Raw genomic sequence first — 22,340 nt, forward strand, 5'->3', positions numbered from 1 at the left:
TCTCAACGGAGAAGCATGTCACCCGTCGTAACATCAGGACTGTTCTTCGCGTCTGGCGAAAGCGCGAGGATCACGCGCATGTCAGGACACACGGAGGAACGCTGATCGCGCGCCACGTGGATTCGTCCGCTGGACGATACGCTCGCGCGTTCTCGATAGCGGGCCTCGACGAGGACAGATAGGACTGACAAACGAAACAAATGGGCACCAATGACTAGCTTGGCCCTGTCGGCGGCGGCAAGCAGGATCGAGATGCCCCTCTCCAAAGCGAATCCGTTCGTGCAGGCGGGCGCGATCTCGACGCAGCCGTACATCTCGAGCAGCGAGAGCAGCAACCACCTGCCGCCGATCATCAAGGGTACCGGGCTGACCGGCCTGAAGCAGACTAGTGGAGGCGGCGGTGGCGGCGGTGGAGGCGGAGGTGGCGGCGACGAGTCGGTGCCTTACGTGCAGGGTTACCAGAAACTACCGTGGAAAGGCGAGAGCTACGGCCTGAGTAACTGGCCGGTGAATTACAGTTTTAGTCACAATTCGCATTCCCAACCCAACAGCCAGTCGAGCAGTCCAGTGGTGAGAAACGGCCGTTCCGATGGCAATTCCAACAGCGGAGCTGTTCGCGGGGGAGGCGGAGGAGGGGGAGGAGGAGGAGGAGGAGGTGGCGGCGGCGGCGGCGGCGGCGGCGGTGGTGGAAATGACAGCGGTGGCGTTGGTGGCGGTGGAAGTGGCGGCGGCGGCGGTGGTGTCGGCAACAACAGCATCGTCAGCGTCAAACCGAAGACGGCGACCATCACGCCGGAGATGGTGATGAAGCTTTACATGAACAAGCTGACGCCGTACGAGCACCACGAGATCTTCAACTACCAGCAGATCTACTTCATCGGCGCGAACGCGAAGAAACGGCCGGGCATCATCGGCCGGCCGAACAACAACGAGTATGACAACGAACAGGGCTCGTACATTCACGTGCCGCACGACCACGTGGCTTATCGGTACGAGGTTCTCCGTGTCATCGGCAAGGGCTCGTTCGGTCAAGTGGTCAAGGCCTACGATCACAAGACGCACGAGCACGTGGCGCTCAAGATGGTGCGGAACGAGAAGCGCTTCCACCGTCAGGCGCACGAGGAGATACGTATACTGCGCAAGCTGCGCGAGCAGGACAAGGACAACACCATGAACATCATCCACATGTTCGACTCGTTCACCTTTCGCTGCCACATGTGCATCACCTTCGAGCTGCTCAGTATCAACCTGTACGAGCTCATCAAGAAGAACAACTTCAAGGGCTTCAGCCTGCAGCTTGTGCGCAAGTTCTCGCACTCGCTGCTGCTCTGCCTCGACGCGCTCTACAAGAATAAGATTATACACTGCGACATGAAGCCGGAGAATGTGTTGCTCAAGCAGCAGGGCCGCAGCGGCATCAAGGTGAATAAATGCACGAATAATCCTATTAAAATAGAAATCGCGCGATTGTGATATTTTGCTCGATAAATATATATCTTTTCAACTATTAGGTATTCAATTAAGAATAATCGGTATCGGCGGATCGAGTGAACGTTTTCTTCGCAACTGTGTGTTGTGAACAATTGTAACAAATATTTTTCGTAATCTTTAACGAATTTTTTTTCTTTATTTTTCATGATTTTACTGGATTTTGTTCTTTAAAATGAAAGGAGTGTGGTTCAATTATATTAATTTTAAGCAAAGACTAAAAGCTAAAACTTTTTTTAGTACACTGATCCGGCGAATACCGCAGTTAAAGAATTTTCGGAGTGAATACCGAGAGAGATTAGGATTAAATACATCAAAATTTCAGAGTAAGCGGGATAAAAGAGTTAAAAAATGTTTAAGATAAAAAAATGCACAGATAAAAAATAACTTTATTAGGAAGTATAGAATATATTTTGATATTATACAGTGAATTATATTTTTGCATAAATCTATAAAATTTATTTCCACAAATCACTTCTCATTTCATAAACAAGAGAATTGAGATAAAATTATCGAAAAATGAATATTTTTTAAATATTTTACGTATCGAAGTGAATATTTTATATCCTTCGTATGTATTTTCATGTGTTTTGTTGTATTTTGATGTGAGATATCTCGAAAACATTCACTTTTCACCTTTATTTTACTATTTTTTTACGCAGAATGACAAGAGAGATTGATTTGTATGAAAAAAAAAGAGTTATGCAAAAAACCAAGTATAACCAAAACCATTTTTATCTCCGTAGTAGTGATTAATTATTTTACCCGTGCATTAAACGTGTTTGCTCCTTTTTAATAAATATTATACGCTTGGAAACTTTCTATAGATATTTTATGAAAACAATTTTACAAATAGATTTATAGCCTATAAAGATAAATAAGCGTATACGTATCGTGTAATCGAAAGGCTTATAATTTATCGCCATGTCCCAGAAACCGATATTTCGGGATTAAGCAGCGATGATATTCCGCTGCTGCAAAATGCGAAGCGCGGGTTCGCGAAAATTAGAGTTACAATCAGATCGTTGGACAAACAATAGAATTGCGATCACTATAAATCGCATGCATCAATATGCGTTTAAGGAATTTACAAGATGTTTCTTGGAATTTCCTTTTCGGAACTAGAGAAAATCTGTTCTGAATTTAACAGAATTGAATTTAGATTTGTTTCCGCATCCGAAGTCTTTAAAGGAAATAAATAAAACGTGTCACCGAGAACTGTTAAATTGATGCGTGACAATCTTTACTTTTGTAACTACACAGTTCGAAACGCGAGTTTCTTTCGTGCGACGAAGGAAGGCACAATGTTTGAAAGCAAATTTACAGCTTGAGGCACTCGACACATTCTTTGATATTTGCGATAATATTTGCGAAACAAGAGCTCGAGTCACTCTGGAAAGCATCTTGAGAGACCACTTATTATTTCTCGTAACGCGATCCTTTATTGACATTCCTTTATTTGCATGCGGAAGCCTTACTACTCCACGTTGGGACAACAAATATGTCGCTGTACCGACGATACGATGCACTGAAGTCATGACACGAGTGACGTTCCAGGAAATGCGAACTAAAAATTCATATCGTTTTATATATGTACTTCATCCTTTTACCTGCTGCACCATGTTCCTTTATACGTTCTTATCCCATCAAAAATATCACGTACAGGATATTTTCTAACGCCCTTTTTTACGCCCTCCACGATCGCCTTTATTTTCGTGACACTGGGGGTTTTCAATTAATGCTAATCGATATTCCGCCTCGCCCACGAAACATTTTCCATGTACACAGCAGCCGCGACCTTTAGCCCCTACTGTTCCCGAACGAGGATCCGATATCGGTGAAATCGTACGGAAGGCTGTCTGAGGCTGCCTTTTCCCCTCGCGAATAATACGACACGTCGCGTTTTGAAAAAAAAAAATCAACCGAGTTCATGGCTAATCGACAAACGGAGAGAGAACGCGCGCGAATATTATCTGCATGGCCATTGCGCAGGTACAGTCACGAAACGGACGTAAATAAACTGTGTTAACCCGACATTATCAAGATGAAAATATGTTTACTAATTGTAAGATGAGATTCGTTAAATTCGAGTTAGTCTGAATCGTATATAATAACACGATGAAATTTATTTGGAATATCTTAAATTTAATGCGAATCAAAATTATATCTACAAGAAATTAAAAAGGTTACGAGTCTAAAGGTGTAAGATGCTCTTTAATATAATGCTCTTTAAATTACAAAAGTTACAAACATTTCTATCCTTATCGGGTCATCAGTGTAAATAACATTTAAGTAAAGTTAATTCTAATAAAATTAAAATAAGAAATTTTGGGGGGGAAACGCATTATTTAGCCTGCGTATCTTAAAATTATTAATAATGAGATTCGATAATCAAAAATAATAGAAATTAAAAAGGCTACGAATCTAATAGACTTTTAAATTTCTATTGTTTTTGATTATTGGGTCTTATTGTTATTATAATTTATTAAATTTTGAACTAAACAAAATCATTCCATTACGTTAACTTTAAGTAAAAAACACATTAATTTAAAACACTACACCAAATACTAATTAAAGAAATTTCGAAGCGAATTCTGATCACATTGAAAAAAATCTTTAAGTCTTAACATGTTTCTTTGAATAATAGGTACTAAGTAACATTTACTTAAAGTAAATAAATATTTACTTAAAAAAAATGATATATAAATTAATGATTATACTAAATAAATATATTTACATTTAGTAAATATATTTACTTAGAACTATTCAAACAAATATTCATTAAAATTTAGTATTTTTCAGTGTAAGGTTAAAGGCAGAATCAATTTTTTGATTGTATAAATTTTGGTAGATAAATTTAAATTTATACGAAATAAATAAAATGTAATGCAACTTCTATGATAGTAGAAATTCGTTGTTAAAACTTTTTGTATGAGAATTTTTTCACATTTTTATACAGTTCGGAACAATATAAAAATGTGTATTAAGCCGGAAGATCCATACGATTTTGTTGAACTAAAAATTTAACTAACAATAAGTAAATAGAGAAAATAATTTTATTAGACTATCAAAATAATTATATATGTATGTATATGTTTACAGATATATCTATAACTCAAACATTAATAATGTTGCAAAAAGTTTTGACGTCTAACAATCGATTTCAGTTTTTTCTTATCCTATATAATATTAATTATTTCTGGTTACTATTTATACAAAATTTGAACTTTGTCATACTCTGTCCACTGCACTTTTTTATCAATATAGATTAATGTAATTAAACTTACGTTTCATATTTTTTTAGTTCTAAGAATTAGAAAAAGATAACGAGTAAGTTAAACCGAAATAATTAATGTTACTCTGCATTAATAGAAATGAACAATAACGTCATGTTAAATAACTAAGTAGTCTCTTCTATCGCACGATATTCGGTTTATCGAAACGATCCGCGAAGGAAGGCGATAGTCCCAAAGGGGAAAATTGGAAAATTTCTACTGTACAGCTACTCGTCTCAGATGCACTAAACACTATATTGTTTCACCACAACGATGGAAACGGGGATATATCATACGTGGGCGGTGACAGAAATTCTTCGGTGCAATTCTGCGATTCCCAAGCGGTGGCTCGCGAGTCTACGGGGGATTCCGGTGTATATTCGCGTTGAAAATGTTGGTCCATTACCAATGGTACCTCTGCTTCCATTACGCTTTTAACGGTAATTGGTAGAACGTATGGTTCTCAAGATACATCGCGTTCTTCCTGCCGTCGTTGTAATTTACATTGCATATGAATTAACAACTTAAATACATTCTCTGCTAGGACTATGAATATTTGACGTCGTTAGATATGTAAAACGGCTTTGAATTAACGCGTGTGCATTGAATCAAAAAACATTCGATGAAAATCGTTAAAATATATCGTTATTTTTAACTTAAGACTTACTTCTTGTTACAAAATAGACAAATTTGTCAATATGTACAGGATGGTGCACGAAATGTCATTTGGTGTGTTTAAATATAATTTATATTAATTATACATTTTTTTTTATGTTTATATACATTGTATATACAATTATATTTAACTAATATATATTTATTTTTAACCAACCTTGATACAGAGCTAGTACAGAGACAATTAATTATCAAAGTCTGAAAATTGTGGATAATTAAATGATATGACATTTCATACGGTACTTCGTAGCTTGTTCGTGTATTCACGTTTATCTGATTATTTTGAATATCATTCCCGTATTCAATTCTCGAAATCTTGGATAATACCTGGTATTCAGAGGTACGTGGGTATTCCAAGTCCTTGCCCCTACTTCCTCGTCCCGGCAATGAACGTGCAAGAACGCGCGCGTTCAAGTGGGAATCGCATTATCTCCACCAACTGTAGCATTCGCACGCAAGTCCGCAAACTTTCTGAGTAAGGCCTCTGCCTGTCGGGTCATAACCTTGCGAGGCCGCACGGTGGTTTACTTTGACGTCGACCTGCACCGACGCTCGCACTGTAAAGCTGAGAGACCGAGTGTTTGAAATGAACAAAAATTAGATTTGCTTGCCTCCTCTAAACGGTCGTAACCGATGGACGGCAAGTTCCGATGGCCTTCCAACGATCGGAGTCTGAGCTCGATCAGTGGGGTAACGCGATTCTTTCCATATCGCTGCGAAAGCGATGATGACACAGCGTTTCCGATCTTCTCTGTTTTGATCCAACTATCACTGGGAAATTGAGATGACAAGTTTAACCCTTGTTATACACGATGATCTTTCATTCCTTTATTTACTACACACGCCTGCGCGATGAGTCGTTTGTGTCCCAGGTTAATTTTTTCATCATTTTTCATTCAAGTAAAAAATTATGTGTCAAACGGTTTTCTTATATTGAAAATTATTTAAGATACTATATATAAGATTTGTTTTATACAAAATTACTATAAAATTATCTGTATTCACCCACGTCAATATAATAATAATTTCTTTTTAATTTTATTGATGAGAATGAATAGAGAAAGACATTTCGCAAAATTTTCTTATTAGTAAAAGAAAAAAATGCGCAGGACATGAATGATCCAATCGGGTGTACAACTTCCCTGAATTTTTTTTAATTTTTACACGTGAAATCGACAGTAGTAATGCTGTAAATTTTGATGCCGGACAAAATAGAGCCAGCTGTAATGATTGATTATCATGGAATCTACATAAAATATTAGAGAAAACTTCGATACAATTTCGAATTTTGTTGATGCAGGACTTCTTCCGCTGGGCGACTTTTGATTTCGTGATTAAACAATAACTGTTATCTAATGACGCATTAACGCATGTATCAACGTACCTATGTACAGAAAAAATTACGAGAGAGGAAGTATTACTAAGAAATCTCCGAGAGGAGAGAAAGAGAGAGAAAGAGAGTTTGAATTGAATGCAGTGCAATGAGTCGTGCGAACGCAATGAATCGGAATCGAATCCGAACCGAGGCAGTGCCAGGTTTCTTTCCTGAGTTTCACGCTTGCACGATTAACAACATTTCGAATTCGCCTCGAGCTTCGCCGAGACTTCAACTTCAACGCGCCCTGAAAGCACGATATTTTACGCGATTCGAGTGCAATGTTACCGTAGATGCAGCGGCCAATTGCTATTCGTAGTGGAATTTCTAGGAGTAATCACCAAGGACGCGCGCGTCCAATTTATGAATATTCAAGACCTGTCTTCGATCGTCATGCAAGCTTTTCCAATTTGACTCTCCTAATATTTAATTTTGTGAGAAGGCTCGCTGAGTTTATTGTATATCGTTTCATCATTATCCGCGTAATCGATCTTGCTGTAAGAAGATAGATATTAATAATAAGATTGGAAATAAGAGCGTTTTATGTGAGTACATCACCTAAATGCGAGAAGTATTTCATCACTTGACGGTCAAAGTTAAATTAATAATGTTGAGCTAATACGTGTACGTATTTTTTTTAAATAAATTTATTTCAGAAATATGATTACACGCCGTTACTGTCTAATTGTAAGATATTGTTTCGGGGTCACGTACGCGATATAACTGATTTTATAGCGTACATTACACTGCTGTCGCCCATATATCGGTTCTTTTCTATTACGTACAGCAAAGTGGGTCGCAATTTGACGATAAAATGTCATAAATTGTCCTACTCTTTTTATAAAATATCATTTCGCGTGCAGCATCCTAACTAATGCAGTAGACGTGTATTAATTTACATTATAATTACAAGCGGCAATAATTTATGTCAAATTAAGCTTATCAATTAATTATATCTTGAATTTGTAACGAAGTAATATCACAATTTACGGATGCGCTCGAACATTAATCATCATTCACGTGAATAAAAGTGTTAGTATACATATATTACGCGTTAATAATACGTTAATATCACTGTCTTTTAAATTACAAACCGGAGTGAGAAAAAAGAAATTATTTATGTATATTATAAAATATTATTAATCGAGTAGACATGAGAAGGTATATGAATCAACTAACGGTATATTTGTAAATAAAAGTATACGAGTTTTAATATCACGTATTGCGCTGTGTTTAAAGCGAACACAAGTTTGCGGGATGTCAGGATACATCTATTAATTACACGCGCTTATAAATCTGCACGTGTGCACATTATGTACATACGTATGCACACGTATACGCGAAGCTGCGAATTCCTTTGATGAGAATAAATGAATATCATGCTGTGAATTACTTTTTGCATTGTCGTGTATTTCCTATTACTTCAATTGCAGTGAATGTACTTAATATCCTTTCGTGAATTTCTTTTTCTGTTTCTTCTTCCTCTGTCATTTTTTGTTTCATTCTTCATCTTTTTCTGTAATATTTTTATATTTTATTGTTATATCTTTATTTTGGTATTTCTATTTTATGCAGGTTTAATTTCACTTATTGGTGCTTATTCATGCATTGCTTTTGAGAAAATTCCCGGAAATTCTAGAGCTTTCTCTCTCTCTCTGTCTCTCGTCTTTAACTCATCATTGGTTTGAATTAATTCGTAATCGAGATGTATGATGCATCGCTTCCGTTTAACAAATATCAATTGGATCAGAATACATGATCAGTCTCTAACTATTATTTACTATTTTATGTTCAATGAGACTGAAAAAGACTTGAAAGTAAAATAATTATTATAAAGTAAACTGTAATAAAAAAATTGTAAAAAAAAGAAGATATGGTAAAATTTATTAAAATGAAAAAGTCAAATAGTCTTTAAATCTTTTTATAAAAGAAATTTTTAATTATATTTATAAAATAAAATTTAAATAAAATAATATGTAATGATTATATAATAACATGTTTTTATACGGAATTTTTAGAAATTTGAATCACATTGTGCAAATGAAGCAGGAAATGAAATAATATCGCATTATTTGTGTATATATCATACATTTTTTCATTTAATTATCATTTTATTTTTGTTTGTTTGTTTAATTATCATTTTATCCACATTACATGAATAAATTGTGAAATCGTGACTTTTGCACACACATGCGGGAGTGCCTCGCATTAAATACGAATTTGGGTTCCTCGTTGAATGTGTTAACACGATAACTGTAATTTCCAGTTCGTATTTAACCATCCGCGGCGATACTGTAATGTATGATGTTCGCGGTATGATCGGCACGGAATGGAAAGCACGCTCGAAATTTGATAGGTGTGGAATTCCATATCAGTGATATTTACCAGGGAATATATTTATCATCGATCGGTGCAGTTTTGGATGTAAATTAAGTGTTATGCCTGTCGTGAGATTGAATTTGCATATACCGGCGAAACGAGTCGTCGCGAAATAAATTCGAAATTGAAGAGAGCTGAATTATTTCATATATTTTATCCTCTTTTTCCTCCGAATACGATTGCTTGTTTTTTGATAAAAATAAAAAAAAAAGGTTTGATTAAACAGGTTAATTGTTTATCGACGTGTTTTATTACGTCAATTAGAGAATAAAATTGGCAATTAAAATCAGATTACACAGGATTCTAAATATATTTGTTAGCGAATTTTGCCTTCCTGGGTATATATTAAACGGTAAAAACACATTTACGTAGCTTTTGCCGAGCGTTAAAATAACTTCCGCCGAAAGCAATTCTGTTTACGAAGACGCGATTCAAACTAATCGGGAGAGGAGACAAAACTTGCCGCACACACATCACCCACCACGGTGCAGAAATGTATTCCGGAACTTGTAAAAGAATTCAGCGACGTTGAAATTTATATCTACCGAATACCGCGCAATCCCATGCTACTCTTTTGGCATTAATATCCCACGGAACGAGCAACTTACAAAATCATACAAAAAACGCTGGCGGATTCTCTTAGTATCCAGATCCCGAAGGTAATCATAATTGGAGCAATCCGCCTTTTGTTATTTTCCTTCGTTATCTTCATTGCCACCGCGGTCTAATTTTGCACGCGGTTTTATCGATAATTGTTCACCATTAATTAAACAAGATTCTTCGTGAAATAAAGCGGATGGAAGAAAGACTAAGAGGAGAGTAGCAACGTGCTCGTCCACTCAGTTATGCGGGAGAAAATTCGAATCGGCGGTTTTCTATAGTTAAACCTTTTTGATGCGTTCCTATGTTGGAAAACTCTTTTTGTTGGTTTATGATTGTCCACACGTTATTTTCGTTTGTCCACCCGGAAGGAGTGAATAATTATGAAAAATAATCACATGGGGGTGCTACCATTTTTTTTTTGTATAACTTTTTTTTGGAGGGTGGACAAACGAAAATAACGGGTGGACAATCACGTACGCGTTGTGGACAAACGATTCCCGTACATAATTACGAAAAATAATCACTTGGGGATGCTACAATTTTTTTTGTGTATAAATTTTTTTTGGAGGGTGGACGAACGTGGACAAACAGTGGACAAACGAATGCAATAAAGATTTTATCAAAATTCGCATTTAGGGGTGCCAGCTTCACAGAGCTGGCGTATTGTCCATACTAGACAAAATGTAAACTGACATATTGAAAAAAAATTACGAAATTTTAATAAATATTTATTCAGATAGTACCGCAATGGGATCATTTGCTTATAATAAATAAATATTTATTAAATTTGAAAAATGATATTTAAATTTAAAAAAAAGTATCATTTTTTTTTTAATTGGAAATATTTATTTATTCAAGTTGGATTTTGAAGCACAGTTGAAATTTGTAAAAAAATATCGACTTATAAATAATAAAAATTTATTGATAGTAAAAACTTATTGAAACTTTCACAAGTGTGCAAGAATTTTTTTCAGATTTCCATATAATTCAGAACAATATAAAAATCTGCATGCTTTCTCTCTAAAATTCAAAGACCCAGATTGCTGACGGTGCAAAATTTTACATAGTCAACGAAGGTTTAATGAAAAAAATAACGTTTTATTAAAATAAGAGCTTTAAGAGTGTATTTGTTTTATTAATACTGCGCGGGAGAATTTGGTTGCATTAATTAGAATTCTAGTTGGAAATAAAAAAAATTAAAATTTTCTGGTTTTGTGTGAAACTATTATAATTCTAATTGAAATAGCCAGAATTCTCATTGATATATAATTGGAATCTTCTAGTTCATTCATTTTTAACTAGAAATTTTTCTTAATATGCCATTGAAAAAAATTAACAAAATTACGCTTATAGAACCTCCTGTTATTTAAATTTATTTGAAGTTTCTTGCCGGGAGTTCTTATATTTTATATTATTCGTTTATACTGAAAAATTATGCGTCATTTTGCAACATACATCATTTTTTAATTTTATTTTTCATGATGTGTTCGGTTCTTTTATCGTTAAAAATTGTTCAAATGTTGAAACCATAATATTTTTGGGAGGAGGGGGGAAAGCATTGTATGATTTTCAATAATCGACTTATTGAGTAAATATGATTTATTATTATATAAAATTTAATCTGTGCATTCTTCTTACCACGCCTGACTTCTACAGCTCTCTATTGTTTTAATTTATTTTAAAATTTCCAATTAAACTGTTATCGGCTAATGTTGTTATAATATTATTTTTTCGGGTTCTGACTTTGATAACGGCGACCGAGGGAAAGAGGTTCGTTCGTTCTTGTTCTCTCGGCAGCGGGTAGCTCTTCCGGCAAGACGCCGTTGCGCTCCCCCTGGCGTCTTGTCGATCGATAGGGAGTACGTAGGACGTGTACCCCGCCTTTACACGCCCGTGTAATCACGAATCTGATCTGGAACGTTCGACCAAACTATTCACTACCCGGGTTTGACAGAAATAAATGTTTGACGCCCGTCCATTTTGCCGTTTCCGTCGTCGCTGAAAACTCGTGCGATCTTTATCATTTTGTCAGCGATTTTCGCGAGTCGCCGAAACATGTATGAGACACGGCGACAGCCAAATATCGTCGATCTGCCCTTACGTGCCCGATTTTCGAAGATTTTCATTTAGAAGCCCAATTCCTGTACCTCGCGTTGGGCGTCGGCCAAAAATCACTTCGTGTCGACACATCTGGAAGCTACCGCGAGAAATGTAGCATAGATATCGATCGAATAGGTACGCTGAACACGCTGTCTCTAATCTATCTACATCATGCTTTATCTACCTCTGATCGCAACAAGTACCGAATCCGCGATTACCCGAAGAAGCACGAAAATTTTCTTTCGTCTTTACAATTAAAACTTTTATTTGAAACAGGTTTGTAGCGTGATTTATTCTCTCTGTCAGTGTAAATATTTTCGAAAAATTATTAAATAAAATAATAATATAAAATAAAATTATTATTTCAAAAATATTATTAAAAATTCCGTTTTAAGATGCTTATTAATATCAAATCATTAACAGTTTTCTAAGATTGCTTATTTACAGCAATAATATTAAATTGCTTGTTAATTTGTGATATTACTACTTCAGCTTCGGTTTTAGGATTATATATTTCAAGCTAATCGGCTCACAGTTAGCTTGAATTAAAAATTGTATGAATTTACAAGAAATATTAGATACGAAGTTTATATTTTTCATTCGTGTATAAAAATTATTTAACAAACAAACGTATGTAATTTTGAAATTTTTTCTTAAGATGAGGTAGTACAATTTCGAACGTACAATTTTAAACGAAATAAGATTTAAATCCAATTTTCGAGATTCGAGAAGTTTGGTTTTCCCCAGTTAAGTGGTATTTTTTAGTATCCTCTATACAATGAGATCAAAGTTATCAAACTTGAACCTGAAAATTGGATTCACATTTTATTTCATTCAGAATTGTAGCATTTTCGAAATTGTACCACCTTATCCTATTCGATATTAAATCGAACGAGCGCTCGAGCGGGGTAATTTATTTCCGCCCTTTTTGCATAACTATCGTTGAAAGACTAACGGGATGAGATCCATCGTGATGCTTTTGCAAGCAAGGAGAAGAGCGAGTCGCGGCCGATTAATAACCGCGACGCGATTTTCGATAAGCAATCGCGATGAATTCAAGCGCAGCCGCGAATATCCATTACTCGTCGTTAGGCGGATTGGTATCGCGCGGTGCGTGAATACATTGTGCGTCCGAGGATTGACAGATACTATATCACAAGGCGAGATCCCACAGGAGGATAGAGAGAGAAGGAGAACTACCGTACACTACTCTGCTCCGTGGATTGCGTGGGCGCGGACGAGTCAGATCGATCGCGCGAGGAAACGCCGAAGACCGTGTGCCCCATTTATCTATTCACATTGAACAAATGGCGAAGTTTAACACGAAGCCGGACGAATTGTTTGCCAATGAAAATCACGCTAGCGCGAAACAGACTTCCGCGCTGGACTTCGGCGTTATTTACGCTCCGGAGATGAATTACCTGTTCCTTTTTTCTCTTTTTTTCTTCACTGTCTTTTCTCGTGAATATAACGCGAATGTCAATTTGCGAAATGGTACTTATTAAGTAAATTATGCGCAGCGTAATTGACGTGAATGAAAAATATATGACACGAACAAATCGAGGAGATGATTAATCCGTCAGAGAGACCGGTTATCGAACTATTTATCAGAGACTCGCGTTCTGTTCTTTTTCTTACTTCTCTTCGATACCAACTAAAAGTAACATAACATCTTTGTTATATAATTTCACATTTAACTAATTATATATATATATATATATGTAATATAACTCATGGTATCACATAACACAGTTACATTATTGAGTGAGTGACAATAGATATCATATTACTTTTAGTTGGTGTCGAATGGGTTCTTTGTCTAATGGCACCTGATTCTCATGAAGGTTCGATACAGCTTATACAATACTTCATCCTCTGCAGAGACCTGATTCTGTAACTCTTAATGACAGTGTCGATATCGTTATACTATCATTGTGCAGGTATTATATATGATGAAAAAGTTACGCAGCGACAGTATAACAATATCGAACTGTCGTTAAAAGTTTCAGAATTGGAGTGCCGTCAACTGAAGTCTTTAAAGAGAGAGAGCACCATCAATATCTTGGTTGTGAGAATTTTGGTAGATAAATTTAAACTTGTAAAAAATATATAAATACAATCCGGTTTCAATAATGATAAAACTCGTTGTTAAGTCTTTGATAAGTATACCAGAATTTTTTCAGATTTTTACGCAGGGTGATTCCTAAGTGTAAGTATAACAAATTTAAAGGGGTATTATTTTTTTATGAAGAAAAAATCCTATGAACATACGTCCTAAAAATATTTTAATGTTTTCAAAATACAATTTAGGATGTCAAAGATGAAAAAAAAGTATGAAGAAATTTAAAAAATTGAGAAAACTTAGAGAGATTTTAATCAAATTTAGTGTGCTTATGTAATACTAACAATAAGAATAATTTTCCAATATCAATGAAATATTTTTGGATCCACCAATGACATTTGTGGGGATAAAAAAAGCACTTTAGAACATATGTTCACAGGACTTTTTCTTTCTAATATGTAAGCCAAGAACGTTTCATCCCTTCAAATCTTTTATATTTACTTAAAAATTGCCCTACATAATCCATAACAATCCCAAATTTACTCTATTTCTCGAAGATCCCTATTGCTGATGGAAAAGTTAAAATTAATGTTGCCGGCGGAAAGTTACAAAGTTGTAATTGTAAACGAAAATGCAATTTGCGAAGTTAGAAAATATAAATGTGCGGGCGGGACAAACTCGGTTAGTTTCATTAGAAACTTTCAAAAATTAAAGCTGATGCAACACACTTGGACCGAAGTAAGAACACGTCCGCCTCGGTCAAATCGTCACACGCGAATGAATTTAAGGTACGGCGTTATCGAAAGCATCGTTAGGAGCGCCGGGAACCTATCGGTTTTCCATCTCTACCCGGTAGTAATTAATTCGTAGGGCATTAGGTTTAACCCGCTTTCGGGGGTCGGAGGGCTCGCGCGCGAATTCGATACCCACCCTCATTTACTCGCGCGGATGTCGTAATATAACGGCATTAGCATGTACGTAGGCACGCGATCGTATCGACGAGCCTTCGTCGCGGTTTAATAGATCGAAATCAATTAATTTCCCAAGCGCAACGATTCAATCTCGATTTCTCACGTGCCCCGGGAAACTCTTCGGAGTTCGCGTTATTCGTGGGAACGTGCGAATGAAGATGAATCGGGATTGTATCGGCGAAGGTAATAACTTTGGAACTTTGCACGGCGTGGTAAACAATCCGAGAACTATCCGTTGCAATTCTCGTCCAACGTGGACTGGAACAGGAGATAGAGAAATATCAGCGCTAATCTCGTTAAGTGAAACGTTTCCGATTAATACTTCTCGATGCATCGCAAACGCGGAATTCCAGCAATTAACTTATAAATCCCAGGACTGTTCGAACACTTCGGAACTTTTCTGACTGACATACATGCACACGTATACGTACGCATGTTAAATGAACGAAGATTAATGAATGAAAATTTTCTCAATGGAAGTTCTCACTTAAAAGCGAAGTTTCGTCATGCACCAGTTGATTTCATATCGAAATAGCCATCACAAGTTCGCGCACGTTGATAGAGATTACTTTCTAAGACGTTAATCCTCGAATGTCACGACGCATCTATGAGACCTGGAACAGATATTCCTCGCGATAAACTTCACTGTGGAATGCGATATTACGGCTTAAAGAGATACTCTTACAGATTTTATGTTATAGATATTTCAACAAGATACGACTGCTTTTATACGGAGAATTTTAATTGCCTGATAAATGTATGTGCATCGTGTCCCCTACAGCTATGAAGCACGACAAACGGAAGTTCTCTTAACCAATTTGCAATCGCGTTTGCGCGGTATATTAATAGGAAATATTACGAACGTAAACAGATAATTGTGAACGTATGCAAATTTACGTCATGTCTCTAATTGTGGTTCTCGTTTGAGTTACGAACAATCAGATTAAATACAATAAAATGATGTACATTACCGCTCAAAAGTATTTTGAGTTCGCTTCCTTCCTTAGCTTTTAACCGCAAGAGGTAAACCGCTAAGGGCGTTACGGTATACAGATTTGGAGCATTACTGGGGGCATTACTTTAATAGAATTTATATTATAATGAGATTATGCATTATTGGGTATTAATGGGTATTATTAGAGGATTAATGAAAATTACTGGGGCATTAATAGAGATTTCTTGGCATTAATTGAGTATAAAAATTGGGTATTACTGGGCATTGGTGTATTATACAATTTTGGACAACTCTACAATTTGTACGATTGATATTATGAGGTTGTAAATTATAGGTTAAAAAACATTAAAATCTTCTATAAATCATCGTAAGGCGGAAGTTTATTTTCCTATTCTGTATTTCAAGGATGCTTTATTAGAAACTTAGTGTAGTTTTCATAGCTGTAGTTGAAAATTAATTAAATGAAGAAGAGTGAATTTCAATCTTTTTTCCTATATAATTCTAGATATTAGACTTAATAATAATGTTCGATGATTCAAAATTTGCATTCTATAATATTATATATATAAAAAGAATGTAGTAGAATTAGCATGGAGTTTAGATGTACAAAAAGGACAGAAGAATCAGAATGGGCAAATATTGTACTTTTGAGCGGTAGTGTACGTGTACTATTCAATTACATAGTGTAGAATTAAAAGAAGTGGAAATGACTGAAGAAAAGCTGTGTTTAATTAAATGCCTCGTAGGAATGCAATCAACCGTGCACTCAATAATTCCTTGTACCTTCATATTTTCACTATAATAATTCTAATAATAACAGGAATGCTTCGGATGACGATGATGAAACTTTCAAGACGCTAACGGTGTTATTGGGTGCCATTTCCGATAAATCAGAACACTAATTAGGTCACGATAATGCGCCTGGCGATCGGTACAATTTATCTAACGAAGGCGTATCGTCTTCGAATAGCGGCTAAAAATAGCTTGGTACATCCTTCGTTATTGTCTGAAACTGACGTCCATGATATTTATGTTCCACGGTACCCCGCACGAAGGTTGCCCAAGCTCTAAAGGAAGACTTTCTCGGAAGAGATTTGCCTCGGCGACGAGACTCGCCGAGACACAACTTTGTTCAACAACGTCTCGAGCGGGCCGATGCATCTTCTTGCATCTCTTCCCGATGCTGCGTTTTTTTTTTTTTCCGGCATCCTGAACACGTGTCGCGACGACGTGTTCTCTCGTGCGTGTGCATGTTGTTTCAATGCGATGGAACGATTAAGTATTTCGGAGCGCGAGAGTAGACGAAATTCGTAATTTGTAAGATCCACTTTAAACACGAAGTTGTGCGTAAAGCAGATCTGATAAATTATGGGATACATGTACGACGCCGTTTAAAGTAGACCGTGCAAACTTGTGGGCTTGATCCACTTTTCGTCTTGTAATGAGACAGCGAAACGATATGTTAACGAGAAAGAATTAGATATTATCTTGAATTAAACGTCATATATGTGTACATTTAAATTTTAATTTGTCATTAGGTCTCTATTTATTTCTGCACTGTCTGAACTGATGTACATGCGAGTGCGATAAGTTAAAGTGAAACAAGATACAAATTCGTTTAACTTATTACACTATATGCACCAGTTCAAAGAGGAAATAAAAAACAGACCTAATATGCATCGCAGATAATAAGAAAAAGCGAAGAAATCGTAAACTGAAAATTAATTACAATTGTGTTTGGCGATTTGGTTAAATTTGTGAGATTGGATTAAAGTCTTCATTCGTTTTAGCAATAAAGATAACAAAAAGTCTTAAAGATCCTCCAAAGTTTCTTCTTGTAAGAAATCTTCACGATAGAGACCATCTTACGACTCTCTAACACACTCCATCCACGAAATTGTACGTCTTTACTTCACGCTCCAAATATAAACTCGCGTATCCCTCCCTCCATGTGGATCTATTCCTGGATTTGTCTCTACGACAATCTCTCCTTTCTTAATATAAATAAGGATGGACTGATCGTTTCTTGGCAGGTTTTCCTGCAGGAAAACTAAGTAGGCTCACACGTTTTTTTAATAGCAATTTCAGCCACTCTATTGATACTTTGCGCGACCCTTGTGGAAAATAATAAACAGGGGATGGGACCCTGGGATAAACTCCTCACAGAAGTGGTGCTTCAAAAGAATTGATCAGAGAAGAAGTACCACGTATGTTATTTCATCCTCTTCGAAGAACGGATAGTGATTGATTCGTACAATCAAATTTATGTGAACGATTGATATAAAGAGGCCATTTCCGTGTTTTTCTCAATGCATTTTTTGTAACGGCTAAAAATCACAAGAATATATTTGATAAAATTTACAAAAATAAAATGAAATTAAAAATGTATGAAAAATTAGTTATATTTAATTAATCCTACAGCTAAACTAATAACACTTCAGTTTATAAACTTGTGTGGTTACTGCAGAGAATTTATAATATAATTAAGATCTCAGCATGAAATGTATACTAAATTTGGAAGAAACTGTTTTACTTTTCTACCTTCCATCTACAGCGAATGCAATCACTAGTAACATCTTGAGAATTATGCAAAAGATTGCAGGCAAGAGCACTTTTTTGCCGCTTTTAAGTCGCAAAGTAACACCGGCGGTTCGCATTCTGATATGAACTACCACTGATATAAACTAAAACATAAAACTCTCGTCTGGTGCGAGCTCACTTAGCGTTTTAAGGATTCAAAAGAGTAGGCGTGGTAAATGTGCTCGGTTTAAATGTAACTGATGAGGAGGCACGGTCAAACGCATTTTGAGAGTACCTCAGAGGCGCAGTTGGAGCTCGGTCGTAAAAATAGGGAACGGATAGGTCTCTCTCGTCCTCTCCCTCTCTCTCTCTCTCTCACTCATTTTCTCTACGTTTACTATTAATAGGCGAAGTAGTGCGTCGATGCCGATAGCGTGTCTTTAATCGACGCTCGTCTAGTTTATCGGAAATTTACCGGCCGTGTGTGGTGCAGCCTTGAGTACGAGACTAATTCGATTTTCGCTACCGTCTTGAATAATAAATTTCACCGCTCTGTGAAGTGGCCAATACTGAATTTTTTTTTTACGGTCGAAGTAAAACGTTTGCGGCGACGAGTTTGCCAAACGAGCTAATAAAAAAAAAAAAATAATAAAATAACGGATCTTCGAAATCAACACGATTTTTCACCGACGTCTCAGTTCGGTGATTGAGGACCATTTCCGAGGTAGTTTATTTTATCGCGGAGACGCAGCTGTAAAAATTTATCGTGTTTGTCGATTCGATTTTCTATTACGTTGTAATTTTGACAAGTGGAGGCGAATGTATCGATTTTACATGCGTCTTAATAATTCGAAAATTGATTTTATGTAATTATTTCACACTGTCCATATTTTTACCAATGTAAATTAATGTCGATTTAATCTTACGTTTTATCTTTTTTTAATTCTTAAAACTGTAAAAAAAAATAAAAAGTACGTTAAATCAAGATTTAAGTTGAATTTTTACTTTGATATAAATGGATGTCAAACAGTGTAATCAATATTATCTTGTTTATTCCTCATGTTGTAAGAGTGATTTATAGCGTTTTCCACTGCGAAAACTAGTCCGACGCTGCAGTTGACTGGTATACACACCGAGTGCAATCAGTATTTTCGCGTATTTTCAGTGTTAATAAATAATTTTACTCTTTTAATTACATATTCTTTGTTGTCACGCTAATTTTATAACCTTAAAAGGATTAAATTAATTATTAATACTGAAAATATGTAAACCAATTTACACTCGATTACCTCATTGTTGCATAAATTTCGTCAATTAAAAGCATTTAAGTTCGCCGCGAAATTTGCGTTTTTTCCACAACAATCCTCTCATCTTTGTGGTCTCAATTGTTTCACGTCTCGTTAACAAACAGTTATCGTAATAAAAATATAACGTTTATTTATCGATGTTATCGTAGATGTATCCGGCCTGTTGTTAACACGCAGTAGCGCAACGGTGCCGCATTAAAAATAATAAGCACATTCCTCTTCCCTGGCTGATTTTCGCGGCGGCCGGCTGTCCGGCCGGTACTATCTCTACGATACATTTCGTTTGTTACCGGATCTGGCGAAGGTGCGCGGGTCAATGAACCCCGCTCAGTCAAAAATAACGAGGAAGACAACGACCGCACATCGGTGTTACACCGGCGCGTGATGTCGTTTCTCTCCTTCGTTTTTCTGAACGGGAACTTCTTGCGAATCCGGCATCTTCTATCATAAAAATATTCTTGACCATCGTATATGTATCCAATATTCATGCAGTATTGATTAAATTAATAAATAAATCTTGTTCCCGGTTTCACGAATGTACTTTGTTGGTAATTTTAATCTCGTTTTAATTTACTATTTTTATCTTTTTCTAATTCTTAGAATTAACAAAAGATAAAGAGTAAATTGAACCGAGATTAAAGTTAATCTTACATTGACTAAACCGGGCTTTAAATACTTTGTTGAGTAGCAACAATCTTCGATTGTAAAAAGATTTCTACAATGTGTTTTTAAAATTATAAATAATTGAATTAGTTAGGTATGCCAGTGTGGTTGTTTTCATAATAAAGCGTTTAATTATTAAAGGTTGTAATTAACCAGTTACAATATTTGAAAAATTGATGAACCGATATTAGGGCACATGTAGGTATATGTTTTACTTTGATTATAAATATTATATTAAACGACCTTTTGAATTTATTCGAGAGATAAATAGATTATAAGTGTTTACTAATTTGTGTTGTATTTGTGTCGAAATTTATATTTGCATAGGTTTATTTGTTTTTCAAAATTAGACGATTAGTGTTTCTCTGTATATTTTTTAAGATCCGTTAAAGTAATAGGAACTCAAGATAATATATCCATGCCCATTTATCAAACACGTTCCGTGCTGGTGGCGAAGTGTGCGGAAGCAACCTCGATATTTATCTGCGTCGTTAATGGGAAAATACGCGAAAGCGTGAACGTAAAATTACCGGGCGCCGCCGTTGTCTCGTTGTACAGCCTGCTAGTAATTTATGGACCCCGTTTTCCTCATTAGAACGAGATACGCGCCTGTCAGAACTAATAATTTTGAAGCTAAGTCCTGTCCCTCCTTTGTCTTTTTCAGGTACAAAAACTGGACTTTAATGTCAATACAGTTATGGTGGAATTAGATAACGTATTATTTTGCTACAGTACGTGTCGTATGTGTGTGCGTATATTATCTTCGGGAATATAACACTTTATTTAATTTCCACTATATGGACATAGCAAAACGAGAAAGCTTATTTCTGATCGCCAGTCAAGATCGACGGGTCAACGGGCATATCGATATCCATTCTTTTTCTCTCTCCGTCCTTCTCTTTCGATATCGCTGAATGAACAAGTCATCTCATTGTCTCGCGTGCTTAATTGAGCCGCTGCTGCACCCACTTGAAACGTTATAGCCGCACGAGCGGTTCTGTTACAGCACTTCCGCGCGGCATAAAGCGGCCGCACGTGGCTTACGGTCACGTAAATGCGCCGCACGTGGTTCTCGTGTTTTACGCCCGTTTTTACAGTTACTCTTTCATGCGGTGGCGATTAATGCAGATGAGTATTCGCGCACGGACGAAATTTTGGCCAGCTACAATAATCCATGCCGCAACGGACACGCATTATTAACGCACTGCATACGAGCTTCAGCGACGTATAAATTATTTCTTTCCATTAAATTTTGACGTACACGCGCTTCCATTCGTATTTTGATTTTTGTTGAGCGTGAACAAAAACGAGCGGAATAATTTAACGAAAGTTTTATACGACTGGGAAAAGAAGGTTGCATTAATTGCAATTCTGAAAATGGACAAATCAGACAGAATTTTTTGGTTAAATCTGTTATAATTCAAATGATTGAGATAACCAGTTCTGATTGATGTAATCAGAATCTATTGATTTGTCCGTTTTTAGAGTTACCAGGTGGTTCTGATTTCTGAGAAAGTTTTAGAATTCCTCGATGAATTCTGTGTCTAATAATTGCAGTTTTTACCCCGCAATGAATAATTTTAACGAAATATCAGGATTTGTTTTACATTTTTAAGGTCTTTTTTCGCGATTGTAATAAAATCTTACATTCACATACTCACGAGCGCGTTCATAGCACTGCAATGGTATTATACGTTCTGGTATCACTGAATTCTCTTCAAAAAAACGTTTTTAAATAATCAGAAAAAACACTTTCAAGAAAATTATACATAGTAATATGCGACTCGCCTTTCTACCTTAAAAAAAAAGTTAATTCAAAATATTATAAAAAAATGTTCAGTGCACCCAGATTTATGGAGACTTTTAACTGATACAAGATTTATAACTCAAATACTTTAATAAAATCCATTTTCAACCATCGCCTTAGACATGGAAATCTTAGTATTAGATCTGGTAATCCTATCCAT

The 22,340-nt window shown here is 36.1% G+C and overlaps 1 protein-coding gene across 1 annotated transcript in view; it reads left to right on the forward strand.

Annotated features, from left to right (window-relative positions):
• The first annotated feature begins 210 nt into the window (after positions 1 to 210).
• The window catches only part of LOC108778262 (dual specificity tyrosine-phosphorylation-regulated kinase 2), a 44,098-nt gene continuing 21,968 nt past the window's right edge, over positions 211 to 22,340 (forward strand). Inside the window, exons 1-2 of the mRNA XM_018545393.1 lie at positions 211 to 503; positions 723 to 1,422. Of these exons, the coding sequence (XP_018400895.1) occupies positions 211 to 503; positions 723 to 1,422 (993 nt within the window). The remainder of the gene's footprint in view (positions 504 to 722; positions 1,423 to 22,340) is intronic.

The sequence above is a fragment of the Cyphomyrmex costatus genome, unplaced genomic scaffold (genome assembly GCF_001594065.2).
Source record: "Cyphomyrmex costatus isolate MS0001 unplaced genomic scaffold, Ccosl1.0 scaffold5, whole genome shotgun sequence".
NCBI lineage: Eukaryota > Metazoa > Arthropoda > Insecta > Hymenoptera > Formicidae > Cyphomyrmex > Cyphomyrmex costatus.